At 41.6% G+C, this 24,956-nt stretch overlaps 1 protein-coding gene across 1 annotated transcript in view; it reads right to left on the bottom strand.

Annotated features, from left to right (window-relative positions):
- Positions 1 to 2,117: 2,117 nt before the first annotated feature.
- ppp1r9ba (protein phosphatase 1, regulatory subunit 9Ba) overlaps positions 2,118 to 24,956 on the bottom strand; it is a 222,675-nt gene continuing 199,836 nt past the window's right edge. The window contains exons 9-11 of the mRNA XM_078529635.1: positions 23,968 to 24,197; positions 15,529 to 15,625; positions 2,118 to 3,078 (exon numbers count right to left, since the gene is read on the bottom strand). Of these exons, the coding sequence (XP_078385761.1) occupies positions 3,025 to 3,078; positions 15,529 to 15,625; positions 23,968 to 24,197 (381 nt within the window). The 3' untranslated portion in view covers positions 2,118 to 3,024. The remainder of the gene's footprint in view (positions 3,079 to 15,528; positions 15,626 to 23,967; positions 24,198 to 24,956) is intronic.

Here is a 24,956-nt window from a genome sequence, read left to right on the forward strand (position 1 = left end):
CAACCACCTCCAATCTGGCACCCACCAGCAAGTTCCCTTCTTTATCTGGAAGGTTCGAGCAAATCGGTGTAGACCTAGTGCTGCCAGCGTTCCTTCGCTGAGAAGTATTAATAATTAATTAATGTTCTTCACCCAACAGACCAGCTGACCACCTGGAAAACTCAATCTCTGAGTGTAATAACATTCAGATAAGAGCAATCACCTGACAGTGGAAACTGATTTGAACTTGGGCTTTTGGTGGGTCTCCAGTGCTCTACACCCCAAGAGATACTGGCTGTCTTTTTATTCTAATGTTTCAATTGGCCTTGAGGACTAGAATAGCAAGCGCTCTGGGACTGATATTATGGTCCCAATGAGGTGAGCTGGCTGGATAACATTAGATCATTTACCTAACCTTCTGGGTCTCTGAACATCTTGCTTATTACATGCTGGGAGTGCCAGGGAAAGAACTTAGGGCTCCAGCAGCTGGTGAAGGACTGTCCTGCGTAGACAATAATGTAGTGTGGATGAAGAGGGCTTAGGGGCACGGAAAGTGACAGAGATAACAGGCACGAGGGCTAGCTGGCACAGCCTGGGAAAGGCATCTAGTCAGGGCAACACAGATTTTTTTTAAAATGGTTTCCTTCAGCGCTCTTTTCAAATGGGCGGATTTCTAATGTGGATACTTTCTGAGGCCCAATGAAGCTTGTGCACTGCCTGTGTTCAGACTCACGGCAGCCTTTTCATAGGCTCCCTGCATTGGGGTGCATTGGGTATGTCAGTAGTATTGCAGGCCTCATGCCTTCGTGCCCAATAATAAAGGGAATGGGAGCTTGCCATCTGATTTTTGGCCCCTACATCTTCAGCTAGTTATATACAATCATTATCTGGTTAAATACTAACTTCTTTAAATTTAATTGATTGTAACAATTTCTGCACAGTCTAAGTCAACTAAAACACTTTAGCTTGGATGTCATTTCAATGGTTATCCATTTTGTAGCCTCCAAGAAGTTTCTTATTATCGCACACTACTTTCTAGCATGGTTGCATTCAGTGACGTCACCTCATGCTATGAAAAGATGAGTATTAAAAGATTTATTGCTGAGCATTTTTTGGAGGAACTCAACAGTTTTATTATCAATAATTAATATAGAACCCAACTGTGGACGATATTTGTTGGGTAACTCATCTGGTAGCGCTAACAACATGTAGGCAGTGCCTAAATGTCAGGGTCCCAAATGCGGAGGCTGGGCAAGCCAAATGTCCAGCATATCACAGCAGCTGGTACTGAGATTGGGACAAGTTGTGCTGGCAATGGATGGAATAGTACCTATCCGTTTAGCATTTTAGATAGGTATAGCAGCTGTACAAATGGAACGTCCCATACAAGCAATAGCAATTACCTCCACACCATATGTACACACTCCAGTGTTAAATTAATTATAACGTGTACATGTATCTTCACTCTTGCTGCTAAGGTAACAAGCAGGAAACAGAACTGTGGACTCTTTTACACGTCTGAGTGTTATCAAGCTCTCTGAAGAGACATGTATTTTCCCTTTCCATGTGACTCAAGCCCTTTGTTTTTGTCCCGGTTATGGAGATACCTCCAGCCCATTTGAACTTGGTAAATTAGTGGTCATAGCCATTTAGCACATTATAAGCAAGTTGGAGGATTGGTTTTCTCTAGGGTGTAAACCAGCGATGATAAATGGGTATAGTGAGTTAAATTTGGTTCTAAAAAATATTCTATGCTGGAATGGTTTGATATGTATGTTCCTTGCACTACCATCCTCCACCCTGTGGAGAGATCATTCAATCACGATATCAGACTCTTTAGCTTCTGTATTACACAGCTCCAGAAACTGACCTAGCCATGTAACAACCTTTTTACAGTGCAGCTCTGTCATCTTTTTGTTCTTCTTACATTTTATACTACAAATTACATGGGTTCAGCTATACATCTACACAAACACTCATCTTCGATTCTGTACATATGAAATGTCAATAAGTGGGAAGATCTACCAAATATGGCACAATGAATAATAATAGGAATGAATGATAAAGCTTGGTAGACCCAAGATAAGCATGGAATAAGGAAGCAGATACATTAAAAAAACAGCCAAATACCATTAATGCAATATTTTCAGTATCTTTAACTTAGCAACCATCTACTTCATTAGTCCATTACAGTGACCACTATTCAACTTTACATTCCAAGTTTACTATACAAGTTGTTTAATTCCACTTCATATTCACTTGTTCAGTAACAAAGTAATGAAATTTGGTTTATTTTTAAAAATTATATGTCTAATAACAATCTTCATTAAGACAGGTACTGGTACCGTCACACAATGTAGATATAAAATGACACCATCACTGAAGTGAAAATATCATTATTAATATGATGCTTTTCGTTACAGAATGAAAAATAATAAAATGAATAGATAAAATAATTATGGTTTACATTGATTTGCAAAAAGAAATCGCATACGCAATAAGAAAAAAATACACGATTGGTTTAACCTGCCTTTGATTTCAGTTGTTAAAAAAAAATACTTGTGCATCCTCACTCATGACATAACAACAGGTTACACCTCTTTGTATTCTTAAAGTAATAGGTCACCAAAGACTTGTAAGTAACAGCAACCTTGCAATTTACCTTTGTATTGATGATGAACCTTCGATGAACATTCATTTGTTAGAACCTTTTGATTTTTTTCAATAAACTAAATAAACTGAATGGGAAATTACTAGTTCTGTGGCTTGAGGATCAAGTCCAATCCTAGTGCAGACCAGTTCATTGCAGCCCATTCCTACTTCACTGAGCAGCTCTGATTTGGCCATCTGTTTGAAAGTGACTTGGCAAATTGCTATATGTAAGACAACAATGCAAAACTTCCCTTAAACACAATTCCTTGCACCGAGTGCATTGTACAAACCTTCCAGAGGAAAACAAACAGGGAAATGTCAATTTTTCAAAGCCTGTTGCTCCTACATGAAGGTTTTGTTTAAAGTACAGGTGATGGAAAGTCATCTTCGCATCTAAATTGCATTGGAATTTTTCATTGACTCTAGACTTGTCTCCAGTTCTGTAACCTGAAAAAAAAAGTTATAAATTGGAAAATATGCACTGAACTGAAATAAGAAGAATATGCAAATAAATATACACAATAATTCTTTTAAATATATGGTTGCCCTAATCCAAGTCCCTAACTGGTTGTTATGGGGGGGAGATGGAGGCAAGTATACATATGCAGGATAATTTGCTTTCTCCTTGTTGAAAGAAATAGGTACTTAGGTATACCATTCAGTTCCTCAAGTCTGGTCCACCATTAAGTTAGATCATGGTTGAGATCTGTATCTTAACACCATTAACTTGCTTTGGTTCCATATCCCTTACTACTATTAACAGACATCAACTACCCTTTGTGTGAATAAATGCCCCTGACTTCATTCCTGAACAGCATAGATCTAATTTTAAGGTAATCTCCACTTATTTTGGACTTCCAAACACAGGATGTAGTTTCTCTGCATTGATTCTATGAAAGGGAGGTCTTGTGGTGCAGTGGTAGAGTCTCTACCTCTAGACCAGAAGCTCTGGGTTCAAGTCCCACTCCAGGACTTGATGGCAATGCAAGGTGCATCCATAATGTGGTCAAACAGGTTGATTATCAGCTTGTTAAATATTTCTAATATGTCTGATGGCAGGCAGGTAGTAAAGGGTGGGTGAGTTTCCTGGTCAGCCTTGCTGCAGAAGGCAATAGAAAACTACTACAGCACTTTGCAAGCATAATCATGGGCCAATCTGCTGGAAGTCCATGGTTGCCAATGCTCTCTTATGACCTGAAAGAGGAGGAGCCTATGACATCCTTCAATCACTTTAAAAATCTCAATTTGATTACCTGCTAAATCTTCCATGCTCAAGAATACAGAGCTCATCTATACAACCTACACTTATAATTTAGCTCTGGTGTCATTCTGATGAAGCTGCTCTGTACCCCTTCCTGAGGTACAGTGTGTAGAACTGAACTCAGTACTCCAGATTTGGTCCAAACAGAGCTTTATACAACACTCGTATAAATTCTACCCTTCCCTATTCTAGTTCTCTTGAGGTAAAGGTTAATATTCCATTCGCTTTTTTTTGGACTACTTTTTGCACCTGGAAACGAAATAAGAAACAAAATGATTTGAACTTTCCTACGGACAAAAGAAATAAACACTATGGTGGTGCTACTCCAGTTATAAAGTAATTTTTCTTTCCAATGAACATCCAATAAGAAAAACTTGTATTTATATTCTGCTTTTCATGGCCTCAGGATGTGCCAAAGCACTTCACAGCTAATGAAGTCTGTCTGAAGTATAATTACTGCTGTACCATAAGAACTGGAAAAACTGTTCCAATTTTACATTTTGCCTGAATCAGACCATATGCAGGCCAGTAGCCTGTATTGATTTAAACATCTACTGAAGCCCAGTTGTTAGCGGTGGCTATTGCCATTGTTCAGTTTGAGCACATTTCCCAGTAGATGGCAAAAAAAATGACATGTCGTTTGGCAGATTGGAATGGGCAAGTCACCACTAAGATTGGGAAATTGTAAAAATGTTGTCAATTTTCCTAGGAGGATGTTCTGAATAGCATATTGTTTATACTATTTATGGAAAAATTCTGAATTGTATGATGCCTAATTTGTCTCATGATTTGTACTGTTTACAGCTACAAAGGAGCTAAAGGGTTAAGTATAAAAAAGGCGTGCATTCCACAAAGAGCTGCTGCTTGCTAGGTCGGCACCAAAAACATACCTTGGTGTCACGTGGTTGGCAAATGGTGCAAAAATGGCCCAAGCAAGTCTGGGGTAGATGGCCAGGCCTCACGTAGTCAAGGGTCAAATAGCCAGGTCACACGTAGGTAGGGGGCAATGTGCAGAATGTGCAGGTGGGCAGCCCGGGGAGGGCATAAAAGTAGCGACCTCGAGGCACACAGCATCGTAGGAGGAGGAGCTAAAGAAGAGAAGTCACTGAAGAGAACCAAGGACAACATCACCTGTGCCCAGGCAACTTCGAAGAACAAGGATTGAAAGAAGCTTGTCTACTGTCACCTATGTTAAGTATTTTTGTTCAATCATTCACTTAATAAATTCTATTAACTTGTTGCACCAAAATCACTGTCTGTTGCCTTGTTCCAAGAATTCTTTTCACAGAATCACAGAATTTTTACAGTGCATAAGGAAGCCATTCGGCCCATTGTGCCTGCACTGCCTCTCCCAATGAGCAATTTGCTTAATGCCATTCTCCTGTCTTCTCCCATAACCCTGCACATTCTTCCCTTTCCAATAACAGTTTAATTCTCTTTTGAATGCCTCGACTGAACCTGCCTCCACCACACTGCCAGGCAGTGCATTCTAAACCTTAACTTCTCACTGCATGAATTTTTTATTTCTCATTTCGCTTTTGCTTCTTTTACCAATTATTTTAAACCTCTGCCCTTTCATTCCTGATCCTTTCATGATTGGGAACGGCTTCTCCCTCTCTACTCTGTCCAGACCCCTCATGATTTTGTATATGTCTATCAAATCTTCTCTCAGCCTTCATTTTGCCAAGGAAAACAGTCCCAACTTCTCCTATCCATTTTCATAACTGAAGTTCCTCATCCCTGGAGCATTTCTTGTGAATCTTTTCTACACTCTCTCCAATGCCTCCACATCTTTCCTAAAGTGCAGCGCCCAGAACTGGTCGCAATACTCCAGCTGAGGCCGAACTAAGGCCTTACACAAGTTCAACATAACCTCCTTGCTCTTGCACTCTACGTCCCTATTAGTAAAGCCTAGGATACTGTAAGCATTTTTAACCACTCTCCCAACCAGTCCTGTACTTTCAATGACTTACGCACATATACACCCAGGTCCCTCTGCTCCTGCATCCCCTTTAAAGTTGTATCCTTTATTTTATATTGTCGCTCCGTGTTCTCCGACCAAAATGAATCACCTTGCATTTCTCCGCATTGGATTTCATCTGCCATTTGTCCGCCCATTCCACCAACTTGCCTATATCCTTTTGAAGTTCTACACCACCCTCTTTACAATTCACAATGTTTCCAAGTTTCATAGCGTCTGCAAATTTTGAAATTGTGCCTTGTACACCAAGGTTTAGGTTATTAATAAATATCAGGAAAACAAAGGGTTCCAACACTGACCCCTGGGGAACTCCACTACAAAACTTCCTCCAGCCCGATAAGTATCCATTAACCACTATTCTCTGGCCAGGATTTTACACCCCCTCCCGTCCGACAGGATATTACAGTCCCGCCAAACTGAATGGAGATTTAAATGGCTCGTCGCATCCTCCAGGGGGAGACACGCCATGGTAGGGCCTTAAAACCCTGGCCTCTGTTTCCTGACACTCAGCCAATTCCGTATCCATGTTGCTACTTTCCCTTTTATTCCATAAGCTATAACTTTGCTCACAAGTCTGTTATGCGGCACTGTATCAAATGCCTTTTAGAAGTCCCATGTGTGCCGCATCAACAGCATGTCCCTCATCAACATTTGCTGCCACCTCTTCAAAAATCTCCAGCAAGTTAGTTAAACATGATTTTCCCCTAAGAAATCCATGCTGGCTTTCCTTAATGAACCTGCATTTGTCCGTGTGACTATTAATTTGGTCCCGAGTTATTGTTTCTAGAAGTTTCCCCGCCACCGAAGTTAAACTGATTGGCCTGTAGTTACTGGGCTTATCTTCACACCCTTTATTGAACAAGGATGTAACATCTGAAATTCTCCAGTTCTCTGGCATCACACCTCAGACTAAGGAAGACTGAAAAATTATGACCAGCGCCTCCGCAATTTCCACTCTCACTTTCCTCAGTCTCCTTGGATGCATCTCATTCGGTCCTGGTGCCATGGCAACTTTAAGTACAGTTAGCCTATCCAATACCTCCTCCTTATCAATTTTAAACCCTTCAAGTGCCTGAATTACATCTTCTTTCACCATGGCCTGGGTAGCACCTTCTTCCTTGGTAAAGACAGATGCAAAGTATTCATTTAATTCCTTAGCTATGGCCTCTGTCTCTATGTGTAAATCCCCTTTTTCCTCCCTAATTGGCCCTACTCCTCCTTTTACCACCCTTCTACTATTTATATGACTAGGAAAGACTTTGGGATTCCCTTTTATGTTAGCTGACAGTCTCTTTTCATACTTCCTCTTTGTTTCTCTTATTTGTTTTCCTCTGATCCTCTGATCACTTCCCCTCTGATCCTTCTATATTCAGCCTGGTTCTCAATTGTATTTTCTACCTGACATCTGTCATAGGCATACTTTTTCTTCCTTATCTTAATTTCTTTCTTTTTTGTCATCCAGGGAGCTCTGGATTTGTTTGCCCTCTTTCTCCCTTTCAAGGGACTGACTGTGCCTGAACTATCTCTTCTTTGAAGGTAGCCCACTGTTCAGCTATTGTCCCTCCTGTCAACTTTTGACTCCAATTTATTTAGTCCATTCTTACCCCATTGAAGTTGTCTTTCCCCCAGTTAATTATTCTTACTCTGGATTATTCTTTGTCCTTTTTCATGTCAGCCTAAAACTTATGACACAATGATCGCTGTTGGCTAAATGTCCTCTGGCTGACACTCGATCCACTTGGCTCACCTCATTCTCAAGAACCAGGTCTAGCAGTGACTCCTTTCTCGTTAGACTGGAAACAGAGTGCTGTAGAAAATTTTCCTGAGCACACTCTAGAAACTTGCCCTTCTCTGCTTTTTACACCACTAATATCCCAGTCTATGTTTGGGTAATTAAAGTCCCTCATGATAACTACCCTATATTTTTAGCGCTTCTCTGTAATTTCCTTGCAAATTTGTTCCCCTACATCTTTCCCACTAGTTGGTGGCCTAAAGACTACTCCGAGCAATATAATCACAAACTCTTTGTTGCTTAGCTCTAACCAAATAGATTCTGTTCTCGACCCCTCTGGGATATTATCTTTCTCCAGCACTGCAATGCTCTCCTTAATCAATACTGCCACCCCTCCCCTTTTTTTTCCTTTCCTATCTTTCCTGAGCACCTTGCATCCAGGAATACTTAACGCCCAGTCCTGCCCTTCTTTGAGCTAGGTCTCTGTTTCAGCCACATCATATTTCCACATATCAATCTGTGCCTATAACTCACTGACCTTATTAACCACACTCCACGCATTCACATACATGCCCTTGAATCCTGATTTCGACTTTATTACTCTCTCCTTACTCTGACCCCCCTTTTATCTTACTATTCTCTATTCTATCTCCCAGCATATTGTGTAACTTGGTATACCTCTCTGTTATTATCTTCTGGTTCCCACATTCCTATACAGGTCCCATCTCCCCCAGAGCCGGTCCCAATGTCCCAAGAATCTACAACCCTCCTTCCTGCACCATCTTTCCAGCCATGTATTCATCTGCTTTATCCTCCTATTTCTATACTCACTAGCACATGGTACTGGGAGTAATCTGGAGAATACTTGTTTTGAGGTCCTGCTTGCTAATTTTCTACCTAGCTCCCTAAATTCTGACTGTATGACCACATTCTTCCTTCTACCTATGTCATTGGTACCAATGTGGACCACGACTGCTGGCTGTTCACCCTGCCCATCTTAGGGTGCTCTGCAGCCGCTCAATGACATCGCTGACCCTGACACCAAAGAGGCAACATACCATCCTGGATTCACGACTGTGGCCACAGAAACACCCATCTATTCCCCTAACTATCGAATCACCTATCACTATTGCTCTTCCAGTCTTCCTGGTACCCCCCTGTACAGCTGAGCCACCCGTGGTGCCAAGGATTTGGCTCTGGCTGCACTCCCCTGATGAACCATCACTCCCATCAGTATTCAGAATTGAATACTGGTTGGAGAGTGGGATGCACTCAGGGAACTCCTGTACTACCTGCCTGTTTCTTTTTGACTGTCTGGTGGTCACCCATTTCCTCTGTCCCTGCATACTCTTAACCTGTGGGGTGACCATCTATAAACATGCTATCCAAGAAGCTCTCACCCTCATGGATGTGACACTGTGACCCCAGCTGCTGCTCAAGCTCCGAAAGTCAGAGCTCAAGTTGCTACACCTGGCAACACTTCCTGCACAATCCAGAACATGGGAAATGACCTGGAGTTTTCCCATAGCACAAGATGAGGTTGGAGCAGCCCTGCTATTTAGGTCAGGGGTCTGTGCTGAGATCCAGATTGACAAGGTAAGAGCTATGTGACTCGCTGCCTGCCTCCCTTACAGAGTCAAACCCTGTAAGAGCATAAATCTCTTAAAAAGTGCGATATTCCACTTCCATTTAGAACTGGCATATAAAGGAAGAAATAAATCAAAAATTCCATTTATGTGTCAAATTTTGACTTGGTTGAGCGGATCGCTTACCACTCAGACATATTACAACATGCAAAGGGTGTGATTAAATGGTCCAAATTATTGAAGGATAAGTCTGAAAGATAATTTATTGGGAGCAAAGCCATTACTTGGGCGACAAATCTGAGGAGATCAACTGTGAAAAGTTAAACAGAAATTGAAAGGCTCTGAGAAATTAATTCAGTGTGTGATTCCAAGGCGGAAGCAATAAAATATGCATTAATTCTGGCAATTCAAATTAACTTATGTGCAAAGGAGTCACAGACTGTCTAATTAATTGTCAGTTCATGAAAGCAGAGCACCGAAGGGAGTTGCCAGATAAACACTGATATAACCTAATGTAAATAACAGAGTATGGTCCCTGATAGGCACCTAACGTGCGAACGAGAAAGATGGGTAAGGTACTCTGCCAACTAGCACCAAAAGAGACTAGACAGGTTTTCCCAGGCCCAAGAGAATTCCTGGTTTTTGGAAACCAGTCTATGGCATGCCAGATGAAGAATTATTGGAGACCCTCACAGTGGACCATTACATGATGCAGATACTGGAGAGCAGAAATACATTTGTATCATGTGAGAGTTTTCCTGACTGTCTGCCATAACTGCAGCCCAAATTCTGGAGAAACAGCACAATCAGCTGTTTCTCTGGGGTTTCTGAAGATCTTCCACTGAAGTTATGGTGGATAATTAGAAGGGCAGCCCTCACCAACCATGGAAATTCCAAGTGTGCATATTTAACTATCTTTGTCAATATGTATTCATAAACAATATCATCTTAAAATTTATTTTGTTCAAGCATTTCTCACATTTTGCATATCCTCCTTCCTCTGATTTATTCTCATGCCACTCCATATTAATGTCTGGCATAGATATCTTTCTTTGAATATATTCTGAGGGAGTACAGTATATATAGTACTGCAAATAGTAGATGGTCACTATTCTCTGGAATTAGCTGGACGATTACTGTGGGCAGTTTGTCCCTGTCAGAGATAGAATCATTACAGCACTTAAGGATTTGACCCATCGAGTCTGTGCTGGCTCCAGTTAGAGCAAACCAGTCAGTCCCAGTCCCCTGGACTATACCTTGGCCTTGCAAGTTTATTTCCTTCAAGTGCCCATCCAATTTCCTTTTGAAATCACTGATCATCTCTGCTTCTACCACCCTTGTAGGCAGTGAGTTCCAGGTCATTACCATTCACTGTGTAAAAAGGTTCTTCCTCACTTTATCCCTACTCCCCTGCATCCCTTGCCCAAAACCTTAAATCCGTGTCTGCAACTTTCAGAGGCCCTGGGAATTAAAACCTTTTTTAAAACCAGAAAACCAAGCTTATTGCGCCCTAACATGGGATCCAATATTAGTTGATTCCGTTGCAGAAGCAAACTTCTTCAATGTTTTTTTTTAATTAAAAAGCTGCAAAACAATAGGAGACATTGTCCTGTTATTCAGCAGCTGCACGAGGGATTGGATTTGACTGATAAAATTTATGGTTAATAATAAAAGCACTGGCTTAGAAATAGAGAGGGCAATTGAGCCTGAGGCATACAGGCTTGAGGAGTCATTTTGTGAGGTTCCAGGGCTGGGATGCATATTGCCAAAAAAGGTGTCAAAATATGCATCATACAGCACATATATAACCTTGCTAATGGTGCATGTAGGCTGGAGAATTGGAGCTGTTGTTATTTTGAATACTATCGTAGTGCTGGAGCCTCAGAAATGAGTCCGCCTGTACAATGTGAAATTGGTTTGGTTTTGTGTACTTGGTCATTTGAAGCTTAAAAAAAAGCACTAATTTTGTTAAAGCACCCAATTGGTTACTTAGAATGGGCAACCTACATCCCTGTTTATTTAGCACAATTAACACAGTAACATTACGCTGAATGCATCCCGAGAGAGGCACCCAGTAGCTCTCCAGACCCTGTGCTACTTAGTTACTGCTTTTTCAACTAGTGGAACCAACCTTTCACTGTTTACAGCGGTAAATAAAACTTCTGCAATTTTGAAGTCTCTTTATTTCTACTTTACCTTCTCTGTTCCAGCTTTTATCATGATTATAAACGTTCATTCCCGGGCATTGCCCTGCCATTGAAAACATCAGTGGGGAGTGCACGCCACGCCATTTAACACTCTGAGTAGCATTAGTTGGCAGGAGGCAGGACTATCTGCCCTATCTGGGGAAGAAATCCTGCCATACAGAGCTGCTGGCTAATCCCTCCAGCCGGGAATGGTGGCCCTTGCTGGGCCAAGTCCGAGGGAACAAAGTGGCGAGAACCCAGGGTACAGGTAAGACCGGCGTCTCTCAGCGAGATCAGGAGAGGAGGCCATGGGAGGTGGGGTCGAGGGGGCTGGGGCCAGGTTGCAAAGCGGAGGTGGAGGGGTAGAGTGGGCACCTTGGGGTGGACAGACATAAGGTGGTCCCCTGATCGGGAAAGGGGGGGGTCCATGAGGGGGGCACCCACTCCCTCCCGCCTGAGGCCCAAGCACGCTAACCTGTTGAGTATTGTCCTCCTGTTAACTGACTTCCTCCCACCAGCCTAAACATTGTGGCCTGGGGGAAAACAGATGGCCATTTAAGGGCCTCAACTGGGGTGAAGGCAGGCTCTAGACCTTACCTGCCCCCCAGTTAAATTGTGTCCAGATTAGGGGGAGGCGGGTATGTGGTGGGAAGTACAGTCACAGAACTTTATAGGCCCCCCAGCCTACAAAACAGCTGGCGAGGGTTGTAAAATTCTGCCCCAGTGTTATTGCAGCAAATCTTCAATCTACCCCTTACAAAAACAGAATTACCTGGAAAAACTCAGCAGGTCTGGCAGCATCGGCGGAGAAGAAAAGAGTTGACGTTTCGAGTCCTCATGAACCTTCAGCAGAACTGAGTAAAGTTAGGAGAGGGGTGAAATATAAGCTGGTTTAAGATTGGGGGTGGGGGGGGAGGTGTTGCATTTGTTGCTCCCAATGCGGTCTCCTCTACATTGGAGAGACCAAACGCAAACTGGGCGACGCTTTGCAGAACACCTGCGGTCTGTCCGCAAGAAAGACCCAAACCTCCCTGTCGCTTGGCATTTTAACACTCCACCCTGTTCTCTTGCCCACATGTCTGTCCTTGGCTTGCTGCATTGTTCCAGTGAAGCCCAACGCAAACTGGAGGAACAGCACTTCATCTTCCGACTAGGAACTTTACAGCCTTCCGGGCTGAATATTGAATTCAACAACTTTAGATCTTGAACTCCCTCCTCCATCCCCACCCTGTTTCTTCCCCCTCCCTTTTGGTTTTTCCAATAATTTATATAGATTTTTCTTTTCCCACCTATTTCCATTATTTTTAAATCTATAACTATAATACCCTGTCAGTCTTTCCACCCCACCCCCACTAGAGCTGTACCTTGAGTGTCCTGCCATCCATTCTTAATTAGCACATTCTCTTAGATAATATCACCACCTTTTACACGTCTTTGTTCCTTTGTCTGTGGCATCTTTTGATTATCTGCTCCTACCACTGCTTGCTTGTCCTTACAAACCCCCCCTCAACTTCTCTCCCCCACCCCTGCCCCCCCACCCCCCCACCACCTTAAACCAGCTTATATTTCACCCCTCTCTTAACTTTACTCAGTTCTGCTGAAGGGTCATGAGGACTCGAAACGTCGACTCTTTTCTTCTCCGCCGATGCTGCCAGACCTGCTGAGTTTTTCCAGGTAATTCTGTTTTTGTTTTGGATTTCCAGCATCTGCAGTAGTTTTTTGTTTTTATTTCAATCTACCCCTTCCCTAGTTCTAATACTTTTCCTATAATGACAAAAACATTGGGTTTACAAAGAGCAGCTGGTCCAGTCATATTAATAGCATGGCTATAACAGTAAGGAGATCCTGTCTGGCTTAGCAGAAACCCTTTGCTCATCCTAGAACTTGTATTTTCATCACTGGTTATGCATTTCAACTTTATGATGAAATCAGTGAACAGAGGAAAGCAGACCTTGGTATCTGCTCAGGCTTTTCCAATAAATCTCTTCTTAGAAATCACTATTGCCAACCTCAGTGGATCAATGCTTACTTAAGTGCGCTCATATGACATCCCTGCATTGGTTTATGCAACTGTTAAACTATTTATTTTAAATGGTTTGAACTTTCTGCTGAAATGGAATGTCATACAAATGCATTAAGGGCTCATCTGCAAATATCACCAGCTTTAGATTGTAGATGTATAATCCCTGGAGCACTATAGCCTTGCTCTTTCTGAAGGGTCTGTTCACTAGTATGTACAAAACAATCACCGAGTGATACCACAAACACCGTAACATTGATGAGGTCCAAGTACCCTTTGAAGTTTCAAAATCGACACAGGTTTTTGATCATTAAATATTTAGAATTCATTGTTTTGGAAAATGATTAATGTGGGTAGTGTAATTAACATTGACTTAGAAAATGGCAGAACCCTTGCTGGGAGCACAACCTTACTGAGCTTATTGAGAGTGTAATCCCGACATACATTGACCCTTATTTTTTAAAGGTAGAAAACATACTGCTTCAGAACTTGAGGAGCTTCCATTAATTCAGGGTATTGCAAGAATGCAATTCTTCGGGGTCATTCCGACAATATTGTGTTAAATATTTATGTTCCTGTATACTGCCTAGCTATAGTTGCTGGGATTAAGGGTATTTGGAGACACAAGTGCATTGTATCTTGAGCGCTGAATAAGAGCCTTTCAGTCCTCAAAGGGGTAATCATCAGGCATTAATCAAAGACAAAGTACTGTTCAGCTGAGGCAGCATTACGCAAGTGAACACTACACATTGTCAGACAACTCACTTTATTTGTTTACGTTGTCTGTTTATAATACGCACTGTGCTTTCTATAGGTATCAAGGGAAGTACTTATGAATTGTAATTAAAAAACCCTACTTTTGTAAATCAGCGATGAGTAGAATGTGCGAGGTCCAAAAAGATGCATATAGCTGCCGAAACAGTGATTGTATTCCAGAGGTAAGAGTGCCCTCCAGTGGACATCCTTTCCCAAAATCAACCATTTCCTTTATGAGTTGAAGAATGAGCCATACAAAGTCAGAGCAGAAGTAGGCCATTTGGCCCCTCGAGCCTGCTCCTCCATTCAATAAGATCATGGCTGATCTGTTTGTGTTTCGTGTTCCACATTCCCATCTACCCCTGATAACCTTTGATTGCCTCGCCTAACAAGAATCTATCTAGCTCTGCCTTAAAAATATACAGTGACCCTGCTTCCACCACCTTCTGAGGCAGAGAGTGCAAAAGTCACACAAGCCAGCATCCTATCCTTAATGAGTTTCAGAACAGGTATAATGGATTGTACAAGTTAGAGCCCTGACATGCTGTGCCATGCAACTAAATATCAATGGGGGGGGTATAACAGGTGGCCAATGCGGTAACACCCATTATACACTACTGCCCAAAACAAATTTCTATCCCAGAGTGAGTCCTCTTTTGATGAGAGGGCTCTCCTCTGAGTAGAGTCTGGGCCTATATTCTCTGGAGTTCAGAAGAATGAGAGGCGATCTCATTGAAACTCAATGAACAATTGGAAACTCTTGAAGGGTTCAACAGAGTAGATTCATATGGGAAAGAGGTTATTTCCACTGGCTGAACAGTCTAGAACAAAGGGTCAAAGGGCGGAATTTTACGGCAGCAGGATTTTACAGTCCCGCCAAAGTCAATGGCTTTTGAAGGCTGGCCGCATCTGTCCCCGTCTCAGTGAGGCGGTAAAACTCCGCCTGGGGTCAGCCATTTAGGACTGAGATGAGGAGAAATTTCTTCACTCAGACGGTGGTGAACTTTGGAATTCTCTACCCCAGAGGCTGTGGATGCTCAGTATGTGAGTTTATTCAAGTCTGAAATTGTTAGGTTTTTGAGCATGAAGGGAATTAAGGGATATGGCAATAGTGGATATAGAAATTCAGCCTTGATTTTATTGAATGGTGCAGCAGGTTCAAGGGGCTGCATCCTAATTTTTATGTTCTTAAGTATTTTAAGATAAATTAGAGCTTTTTAAAAAGCAGATTTGAGACATACAATATTGAAATATACAATATTGGGATATATGATAACCTAAGGTATACAAATGATATATTCACAATGAGATGTTTCTATGATTACATTACAAATGTCACTGGTAATATTCTACTCTTAGCAGTCTGGAGCCATACCTTACTCTGAAGTTTCTCAATCTCTTCTTTATGTGAATTTTCAGTTTCTTCTAATGTTCTCCTTTGAGCTGTTTCTTTTTTCAGAAATTCTATTTCCCTAAAAGGAAGCCATGAGACAGAAATGAAAAAAAAATTGAGATTCCCAAAGTCTGAGTTTCTTTCATTCAAATAATGGGTTAAAGACTCCAATGGACAAAGCTTTAATGCACCCATATTAGACTCCTATGTGTGCTATTGTTAGGCAAGTGGTAATCTACTCCTGGCATACAAAATGGTGTGCACAGGGTCATGGGCTGAGTGCATCAAACATTTGTGGATTGAAAGCCCTTTCTGAGCAGCTGTTCATACTGTATTCCATTTGATATTCTTGAACAGGAATGACTGATATTGCTCAAGCTCAAATAACTGCCTAAATTGGAATATCTTTTCTAAGTTGTATGCACTTACGTATTTAGCAAAGACTCCGCAAAAAAAAATCCACCCATGTTTGCGGAGGTCAGAGATCAGTAGGTTTTTGGTAATACTAAAGTCTGAAACTCGTCTAAAATCAACGGATAGATTGGACCCAACAAAAGATGCTGCAGACTTAACTTTGGTGTTCATTTGTATCTTTTCTATGCGTTTTCAGAGATTTATTAGCAGTTAATGTATATAGCTAGAAAAATAAAAAAAAACTTGCATTTCTATGGTGCCTTTCACAACTCCAGGACATCTGAAAAGGACTTTACATAGGAAGTTTAGTCACTGTTGCAATGTTGCACAGTTAGGGCCACCACCTGAATTAAGTCTGTGGTGGGAAGGGCCGTGGACCACCTTCCCTTCCCCTGTCAATTGAGGCCTTTAAGTGGACAATTAATGCCCACATATAAGGGCTTCACCCCGCCATTGCTTTGCTGGCGTTAACACAACATCAGGCGGAGGGCTCACCATGTGGGGAGCAGGGCAAGCAAACCCGTGCAGAGATGTTGGTGGGCTCCTGGTCAAGGGCTGGGGGGAGGGGGTGGTTGTTCAAAGGCACTCGCTGCCCGATCAAGGGACCCAGCATCAGGAAAGGGGGGATTGGCTGCTGTGAGTCACCCCCTGCCCTTGCTGCCAATTCCCCTCCTCCCCTCTTCCCTACAACCCCAATGCCGCGATCTCTCTCCTGCCATCACTCATTTGTGGCCTGGGATACAGCGACGATCCTAAGTCTTAGGTGAGCTGTTGTACAGCAGTAGCCACTGCCACCCTGCTGGCACTGATATTCAATAGGACTGCCAGCGTCTGATTGTAGCTGGGACTTTCACTCCCAGGGTCCTTGATCCTGGGGAAGGCCTGCTGCTGTCCAGTTAAGTGCCCAAGTGGCACTTAAGGCAGCAGGCCTTCCCTAAAAGAGGCAACATAGGGTCCTTGCCAGTTATTCAGCTGGCGGGCGAGGCCCCCGTTGCCTCCATTAAATACCGCCCTATATGTGGATAAGTATCGTCAATGCATAACATATTGGACACAATTGCATTTGAACTGGATTCCCTATCTAACGACATGGGGAAGAATGAAGATGGTACCCTAGAAATCTGTCCTTGGATTGGTTGCAGGTGTTTACATAGAATTGGGGGAGCAGGGTTGGTGGGAAGGGAATGGGATTGGTTTTGACCAAATTCAATTGAAAGCTGATTGAAAGATGCAGGACAGACCAGGTGGAATGATAGTTAACTTAGCTGGATGTGATGAAAGTCTAATAATTTTCATAATATTTTTTCTGGTTTATTGTGAAGTAGGTTTATGGGGTTAAGTATAGTTGAGTCTGTCTGTGTGACTTAATTACATTTGGAGTCAAGTAGACAGCAAGCTTGGAATCATCAAAAGAAGCTAGGTATAGAAATATGCTTGACATGATAATGAATAAACTTCCATGCTGGCTTATCATGTAGGGTGTGAAGAGGATTTGCATTTTTTAGATAAATGAAGAGATTTGGATTTCAAAGAGATCTTTATCTTTTTACAACTAGCTAGCTAAGCAGGGCTAAGGAGCTGTTTATTTTTCCCAAAGGTTAGTGACAATATTGGCAAGATGAATTTTTTTATATAATGGGAAGATACAGTTTTAAAGACATATGGAACACTAGAATTTACATATTAAGAAGAGAGAAACATATATAAAGGAGAATGAAAAGATATGTGGAAAGAAGGCCATTTAAGATCTAACAGGAGTATGTAAAATAGCCTTAATGAAGCCTCCAGTCATATGTGCATGAGTCTGCTATGTAACGAAAATGAAGTTGGGGAAAAGCCATTTGGGATTCCACTGTCAAGTGACTATTGTGTTCACTTGCTGGTTCTGTTTTAAATCTAAAATCTATTTTCGACTGTTGCCTTAAAGGGGGTGTAATTGGGCGTCAGGTAAATTAGGAATTTTAGGAATTATTGTAGTAGTAAGTAATTGTAGTCTTATGTATGTGCTTGAAATCTTTATTTTGTGAATTTAACTTTTAAACTTTCTAAAGGTCTTGGTGAACTTATTACTTTTGAATTCAGTGCACACATCTTCTCGTAATAAATACAAATTGCAAAGCGGTTATGATAGCGCGATCAAGTTTTCCTCGTGGATTTGGTTCACCTGGCACACATCATCTGCCACATTATAACACTGGACTCCTTACCTGCAGGACCACTAGATACACTTAATCACTCGCTTGGTCACCCACTGCTCAGTTACTGGCTTGCCTTGGATACTTACCACAATAGAGAAATGCTAACCATTAGGATTGTCAAAGTTGATTTTTGTGGGAGATAAGATAGTTGACAGCTATTCCTCATTGACCTAATAGCTTGGGTCTCTGCAAGCAACTACTTAGTGAAATCATTATTCTACTCTTGGCTTAAATGGCAGCAGGCAAAACAACGAGATAATTTCCTGATCCAAATAAGACTTGGAAATGATATTAGGTAATACCCAAAGATGATTCCGAAGGACCACCCTCTCAGAATGTGATATCAAGTATGGCTGACTATGAACGCACTGTTCATTGAAACAATGCAAAAACAGCAATGGTTTCCATGTGAGGGTCTTAAAACTCATGTCAGAGATCAAGTGCTGGTGCTTTAGCTTGTGAATGACTAAGCGGCAATTCCAAATGGGAACCAGTGGGAACTTGTGCCCATTTGCCTAATAGTTGACTCCCTACTGGTCCAGCTTTACTTTTACAAACCAATACTAATTGAACTGGCTGGTTGCAGCCTTAAGAAGAGAGTTGTCTGCCTCCCTGACCGTTTTTATCCAAATTTCTGCAGACTGAGTTGTTTCCCAGTGAGACACAAAGTCAAACACTTGAGCTTGGCTGCTCCCCACCACCTCTCCGTGCCTTGGGATTGACCAGCTGAGCTGCCAATCAAACTATTCCCCAATAGGCTCAAATGAACAAAGGTGTGTATTAGGTATTACTGTTACTATGTTTCAAGGTAAGGGCAGGATCTGGCAATGCTATGGAAGTGGAAATAAGGAGTCATTCTGATAGAGAGGAAATTCAACTTGGGATTGACTAGGATACTAAGGTCATTGACAGCTCAGTTCTGTCTATAACAGTGACTGGAGAGGGCTACATAATTGATGGCAAGAGTAATCAGTTTGTTGCATAGACCAACAATTGATTTAATTTCTCTAAAAGCTATATTCTCTTCATTGGTATGCTCCTTATAAAGTAATCCAGTTTATTGGTTTATAACTGGTGTCTCACTAGGGTGCTCATCAGTCCACTTCAGAAGATAGGAGAAATGTAAACAAGTGCAAGTATAGATTCAATTATCATGCTATTATTCTCACTGGGTATTGGGCAGTAAAGGTAAACTCCTGATCAGATCCATTTGAGAGAATACCAAGCGTACCAGAGATTTGTTAAAAGTCATGGAAACCTGAAATATGCAACACAAACCTGAACAAAGCTAGGTTTTAAACTAATGTTGAACAGATCCTGGGATATCTTTGGAATTTGTGGGCCATCACATGAAACAACACTAAATGACACAACTGACAAAACAGTTTTTGGTGCAAACGCTATCTTGGTGAATCACTCAAGGGGTCTAACATTGGGGACGGGCACACCTCATATAACAATCATACAGAAATATTTGGCTCCAATGGTCCCCTGCTCCAAACTGTGGAAGGCTTCTCTCCCACAAGTCAATAAGATCCAGCCTCTACTTATTGTCATTGTTCCAGATGAATATATCTCCTGACCTTCTCGTGGGATCAGAGCAGACAGAAACAGAAACCTCTGCGTTCCACACTAACACGGCCTCTCCCTCAAGGAGAAACACAGGAGTCAATGGTTTTCTGGAAAGCTCTATCTCTGGAATTTCCCACTCTCAAAGATCCAGCTGCATGGATGAGAATGAACTGTGAGATGGCTCATGTTTGAATGTTGTTAATGTGTCTTCAGGGTTGTTCAACAGGAAACTAATGGATTCTTTAGACTGTCTGAAACATGGGCACATCTATTCTCTGTGGGTACGTTTTGCAAACCTGAAGCAACTTTGGCAAGATATCTTATTTAGATGGCATTTTATTCAACAGTCAAATGTGTCAGCGACTCTGAATGGACAATTACATTTTGCACCACATTTAAACCGTTTAGTCAGGGAAGGTAATTAGCCATAGTTCACAAAGGACCATAGGCATCTCTCTCCAATGGAGAGAGACAGTTGATTATGTAGCTTGAAGTGCACCACTCTGCAAGCATGGGGCAAGGTGAGGTGGCAGGCCTCTATGAGCTATCACGACCAGTACAGGGATTGAACCTGCACCATTGGCATCAGTCTGCATTACATTCTAGCTAACCGAGCTAACCGGTCCCCACAACCCTTAGGTAGACGCTAGTGCAGAAAGGCCATCGAACTCTGAAGACACCATTTTTTTCAGCGCAGACGAAATTAATACATGGGTTAGTGCAGAAGGATGTACCATTTGAGCAAACCTGTGGTCAGTGTAAAACTCCAATTTGTACCTCAGCCTCTTGAATGTTAATTCTACATTTGTTTTTGTTTACTTTATTGGCTTCCTGTCAGGGAAGATTTCTCCTATGCACTATGTGTAGCAAAATCAAAAATGAGTTTGCAGAAAGAAAACCTTCCTCCTATATTGCTCTCTTGCAACGAAGGACTGTCTGCTGGTGTTACTGCAAAAATTAAGGAGTGCAGAACTCAGCAGGTTGGTACATCCCACTCATCAGTTAGTCCAGCAACAAGAAGTGCAACATAAGGAGCAAAGAGTTTTAGCTAGAGAAAAACTAAAGTAGGGATGGAAGTCCTGAGACTTCCTCTGTCATCAGTGCAGAAGATCATAATCTAGAAATTACTCCCGGTAATATTAGCAGGCTAACGCTGTGTATTTGTGTGTAATTCATGTTTCTGCTAAATCAACAGGGTTAGCACCTCTGCTAAATTAGCGAACAGATAAATGTGCTATGAACATTTTAAGCATTTGTCTGCTTCTGATCGCAGTAACGTATATGCTCATGTGCACCTATGTCCACCTGTCATGTTGCTATATTTGCACGTGATTTTCCAAGAAGCTGTAACATTAACTCTATTCCTATAGCATGTGGAATCAATACATTTTGTATGCACCCATAAAAGGGGATTAACGCCAAACAGTACGTCTTTAGCACCTCAATAAGCCATTGATCAAAAATATGGACCACTGCACCCTCATTTGCTCAACCTTCATCAGAATTGATCTTTTCTCTTGAGAAAATGCTGTGTATTTCCATCCCTTCCTGTTTTCATTTAAAATTTCCATCATTTGCAATTTTTTTCAATCATGTAACTGCCATTTCTCCATGTATAAGAGTAAAATTTTAAACCCCTGCTCATGACTCCGATTGAGGCCGACTGAATAACTTCATTCGCTCAGTTTGAAAAATTGCTGATGTAATTTGTGTTTTGCAGCTGTCGATAAAGCAAATGAGCAGGGTAGCAAGCAATGCTCTTGCAAATAATTGTTTAGCCAAAGGCTACAACTGTTTATGTTATAAGCCGAATACTCAGCATAATGGGCACCCAGCTAACGTAGGGCACACTGAGTTCCCTACACATCATTTTCACAAATCGATCGGAACAAAGAGCACAACAAGGTTGCACAGTGCACAGCAACATCAGCCAACGTTTGCAGGTTTGAGCTCATAGTTACATGGTTAGCAGCTTAAGAAGCAGCTTTAAAAAACCGTTACAGGTTTGTTCTGATTGGAACCATTCTCGTTGCAGCAATTCTTATCACAGAATTACAGAATCTTTACAGAATTACAGGAGGAGGCCATTCAGCCCACCAAGTCTGCACTGGCTCTCTGAAAGGGCATGCTACCACTCCCCTGCCTTATCCCTGCAACCTTGCACATTCTCTCCTTTCAGATAGCAATCCAATTCCCTTTTGATCAAACCTGCCTTCACCACCCTCTCAGGAAGTTCGTTCCAGGCTCCAACCTCCCACTTGGTGAAAACATTTTTCATCACATCACGTTTAATCCTTTTTCCAATTATTTTGAATCTGTCCCCTCTAACTCATGATGCTCTCTTGAATGGGAACAGTTTCTCGTGATTTACCCTGTCCACATCCCTCAGGATCTTGAATATCTCTATCAAGCCTCCTCTCAGGCTTCTTTTCTCCATGGAAAACAGTCCCAACCTCTCCAATCTATCTTCATAGCTACAGTTCCTCATCCATGGAATCATTCTTGTGAATCTCCTCTGTACTCCCTCCAATGCCTTCACATCCTTCCTCAAGTATGGCGCCCAGAATTGGATGCAGTACTCCAGATGAAACCTAACTAGTGTCTTATGCAAGTTCAACATGACCTCCTTACTCTTGTACTCAATGCTCCTATTAATAAAGCCTAAGATACTATATGTTTTATTAACTGCTCTCTCAACATGACCTGCCATCTTGAATGACTTATGTACATATACACTGAAGCCCCCTGTTCCTGCACCTCCTTTAGAGTTTCTCCCTTTATTTTAAACCGTCTCCATATTCTTCCTGCCAAAATTAATCACCTCATACCTCTCTGCATTGAATTTTATCTGCCACTTGTCTGCCCAATCCACCAACATGTCTATGTCCTTTTGAAGTGCAAGACTATCCTCATCACAGTTGACAACGTTTCCAATCTTCGTATCATCTGCAAGTTTTGCAATCATGCCCTGAACACCACAGTCTAGGTCGTTAATATATATCAGAAAGAGCAAGGGTCCCAACACTGACCCCTGGGGAACTCTACTACAGACCTTCATCCAATCTGAAAAACACCCATTTATCACTACTCTCTGTTTCTTGTCATTTAGCCAATTTCTTATTCAACTTTCCCTTTTATTCCATGAGCTAGAATTTTGCTCACAAGTTTATTGTGTGGCACTGTATCAAATGCTTTTTGAAAATCCATATATATCACATCAACAGCATTGCCCTTATCAACCTTCTCTGTGACCTCCTCAAAAAACTCCAGCAAGTTGTTAAACATGATTTTCCCTTCATGAATCCATGTTGGCTTTCCTTAACTATCCTACACTTGTCTAAGTGATTATTCATTTTGTCCAGAACTATAGTTTCCTGAAGTTTCCCTACCACTGAAGTCAAACTGACTGGTCTGTAGTTGCTGGCTTTAACCTTGCATCCCTTTTTGAACAAGGGTGTAACATTCACAATTCTCCAGTCCTCTGGCACCTTCCCTATGTCTAAAGAAGACTGGAAGATTATCACTAGTGCCTCTGCAAGTTCTACTCTCACTTCCCTCAGTACCCTTGGATGCATCTCATCCGATTCTGGTACCTTATCTATTTTAAGTAAAGATAGCCTTTCTAATACCTCCTCCTTTTCAATTGTAAATTCTTCGAGTGTAACAGTTACCTCCTCTCACACCTCAGCCTGGGTAACATCTTCTTCCTTTGCAAAGACAGATGCAAAGTATTTGTTCAATACCTCCACTATTTCCCCTGCCTCAACACGCAAGTGCCCTTTTCTATCCCTAATCAGCCCTATTCTTTCTTTAACCACCCTTCTATTATTTATATACTTATAGAAGGCTGTATAAAGACCTTATAAAGCACATGATCTCATGTCCAGCGCACAGTAGACTAGCATTTTCCTGCAAGTGTGCTTCAAACAGTTAGACATTTTAACTTTCATTTGAGGTATTCCTCAGGCGCCAGGAACAATTTTCATCCCTTTGATAAATACAAGCACTCTGTATACTTAATTAATTGGGTTAGAGTTTCCTTTTCACCGTCTGAACAGTAATGTGGTGGAGTAGGTCACATGCAGGTTGAAGAACTCATGTGATTTTCATTCCATTTATTAGAAAGATAATCAAGCTTGTTTTGCTATAAGCAGGAATCCACTCCATCAGATTACCACCTAGGTTGGTGAAGAAAAAACTCCCTCTAATACAATAATAGAGGATTGGACGCTCTTACTTCTGTTGGTATTCCTTAATCAAGCGTTTTGCTTTGCTGTACTTTCTCTCTAAGGCCTGGTACTGAGCCTGCGTCTCTTTCAGATGCTCGTCCACTGCTTGACAAAGGGTTTGGGCCTCTATCCAATAACTCTCCAGCTTCTCCATACGCTCCTTGTTTTCCTCAACGCTCTGCTCAAGCTGAGCCTTTTCCATTCGCCAATGCATTTTTTCCTGCTCTGTTGAATGAAGCTGAACAGAGACAAAAAAAAGAAGGGGGGAAATAAACTTCGGTTAGGCAGAGGCACCAGGAAGAATGGTAACTACTTTACAAAGGTGCCCTTCCATTCAGAACAAACATATAAAGTCAATGGATAATATATTTCCCACGTATTCAATCACTTACATAAGGTTAACAATATGGAGGAATCAATACAGAACTTACTTCCTCTGTACATTAATGTTAGAACACTGGTTAACATGTTCGTGAGCAAATTCTCAACTGAACTCTTTTGATAAAGCTATCAATTGTTTAAAATGAGTAGATTAAAGATTTTGTTGGAAATATAATTTGGCATTTAGCAGTAAGATAAAAACAGCACACGGAGGAATTTCGGCACATCTGATTGAACAGGGAGGGCAGTTTAATGTATATTAAAATCCTGAATTCTTAAAACAAATTCAGACGGCTAGAATTTTGCTCACAAGTTTGTTGTGTGGCACTGTATCAAATGCTTTTTGAAAATCCATATATATCACATCAACAGCATTGCCCTTATCAACCTTCTCTGTGACCTCCTCAAAAAACTCCAGCAAGTTGTTAAACATGATTTTCCCTTCATGAATCCATGTTGGCTTTCCTTAACTATCCTACACTTGTCTAAGTGATTATTCATTTTGTCCAGAACTATAGTTTCCTGAAGTTTCCCTACCACTGAAGTCAAACTGACTGGTCTGTAGTTGCTGGCTTTAACCTTGCATCCCTTTTTGAACAAGGGTGTAACATTCACA

Source organism: Cetorhinus maximus, chromosome 25 (genome assembly GCF_964194155.1).
Source record: "Cetorhinus maximus chromosome 25, sCetMax3.hap1.1, whole genome shotgun sequence".
Taxonomy (NCBI): Eukaryota; Metazoa; Chordata; class Chondrichthyes; order Lamniformes; family Cetorhinidae; genus Cetorhinus; species Cetorhinus maximus.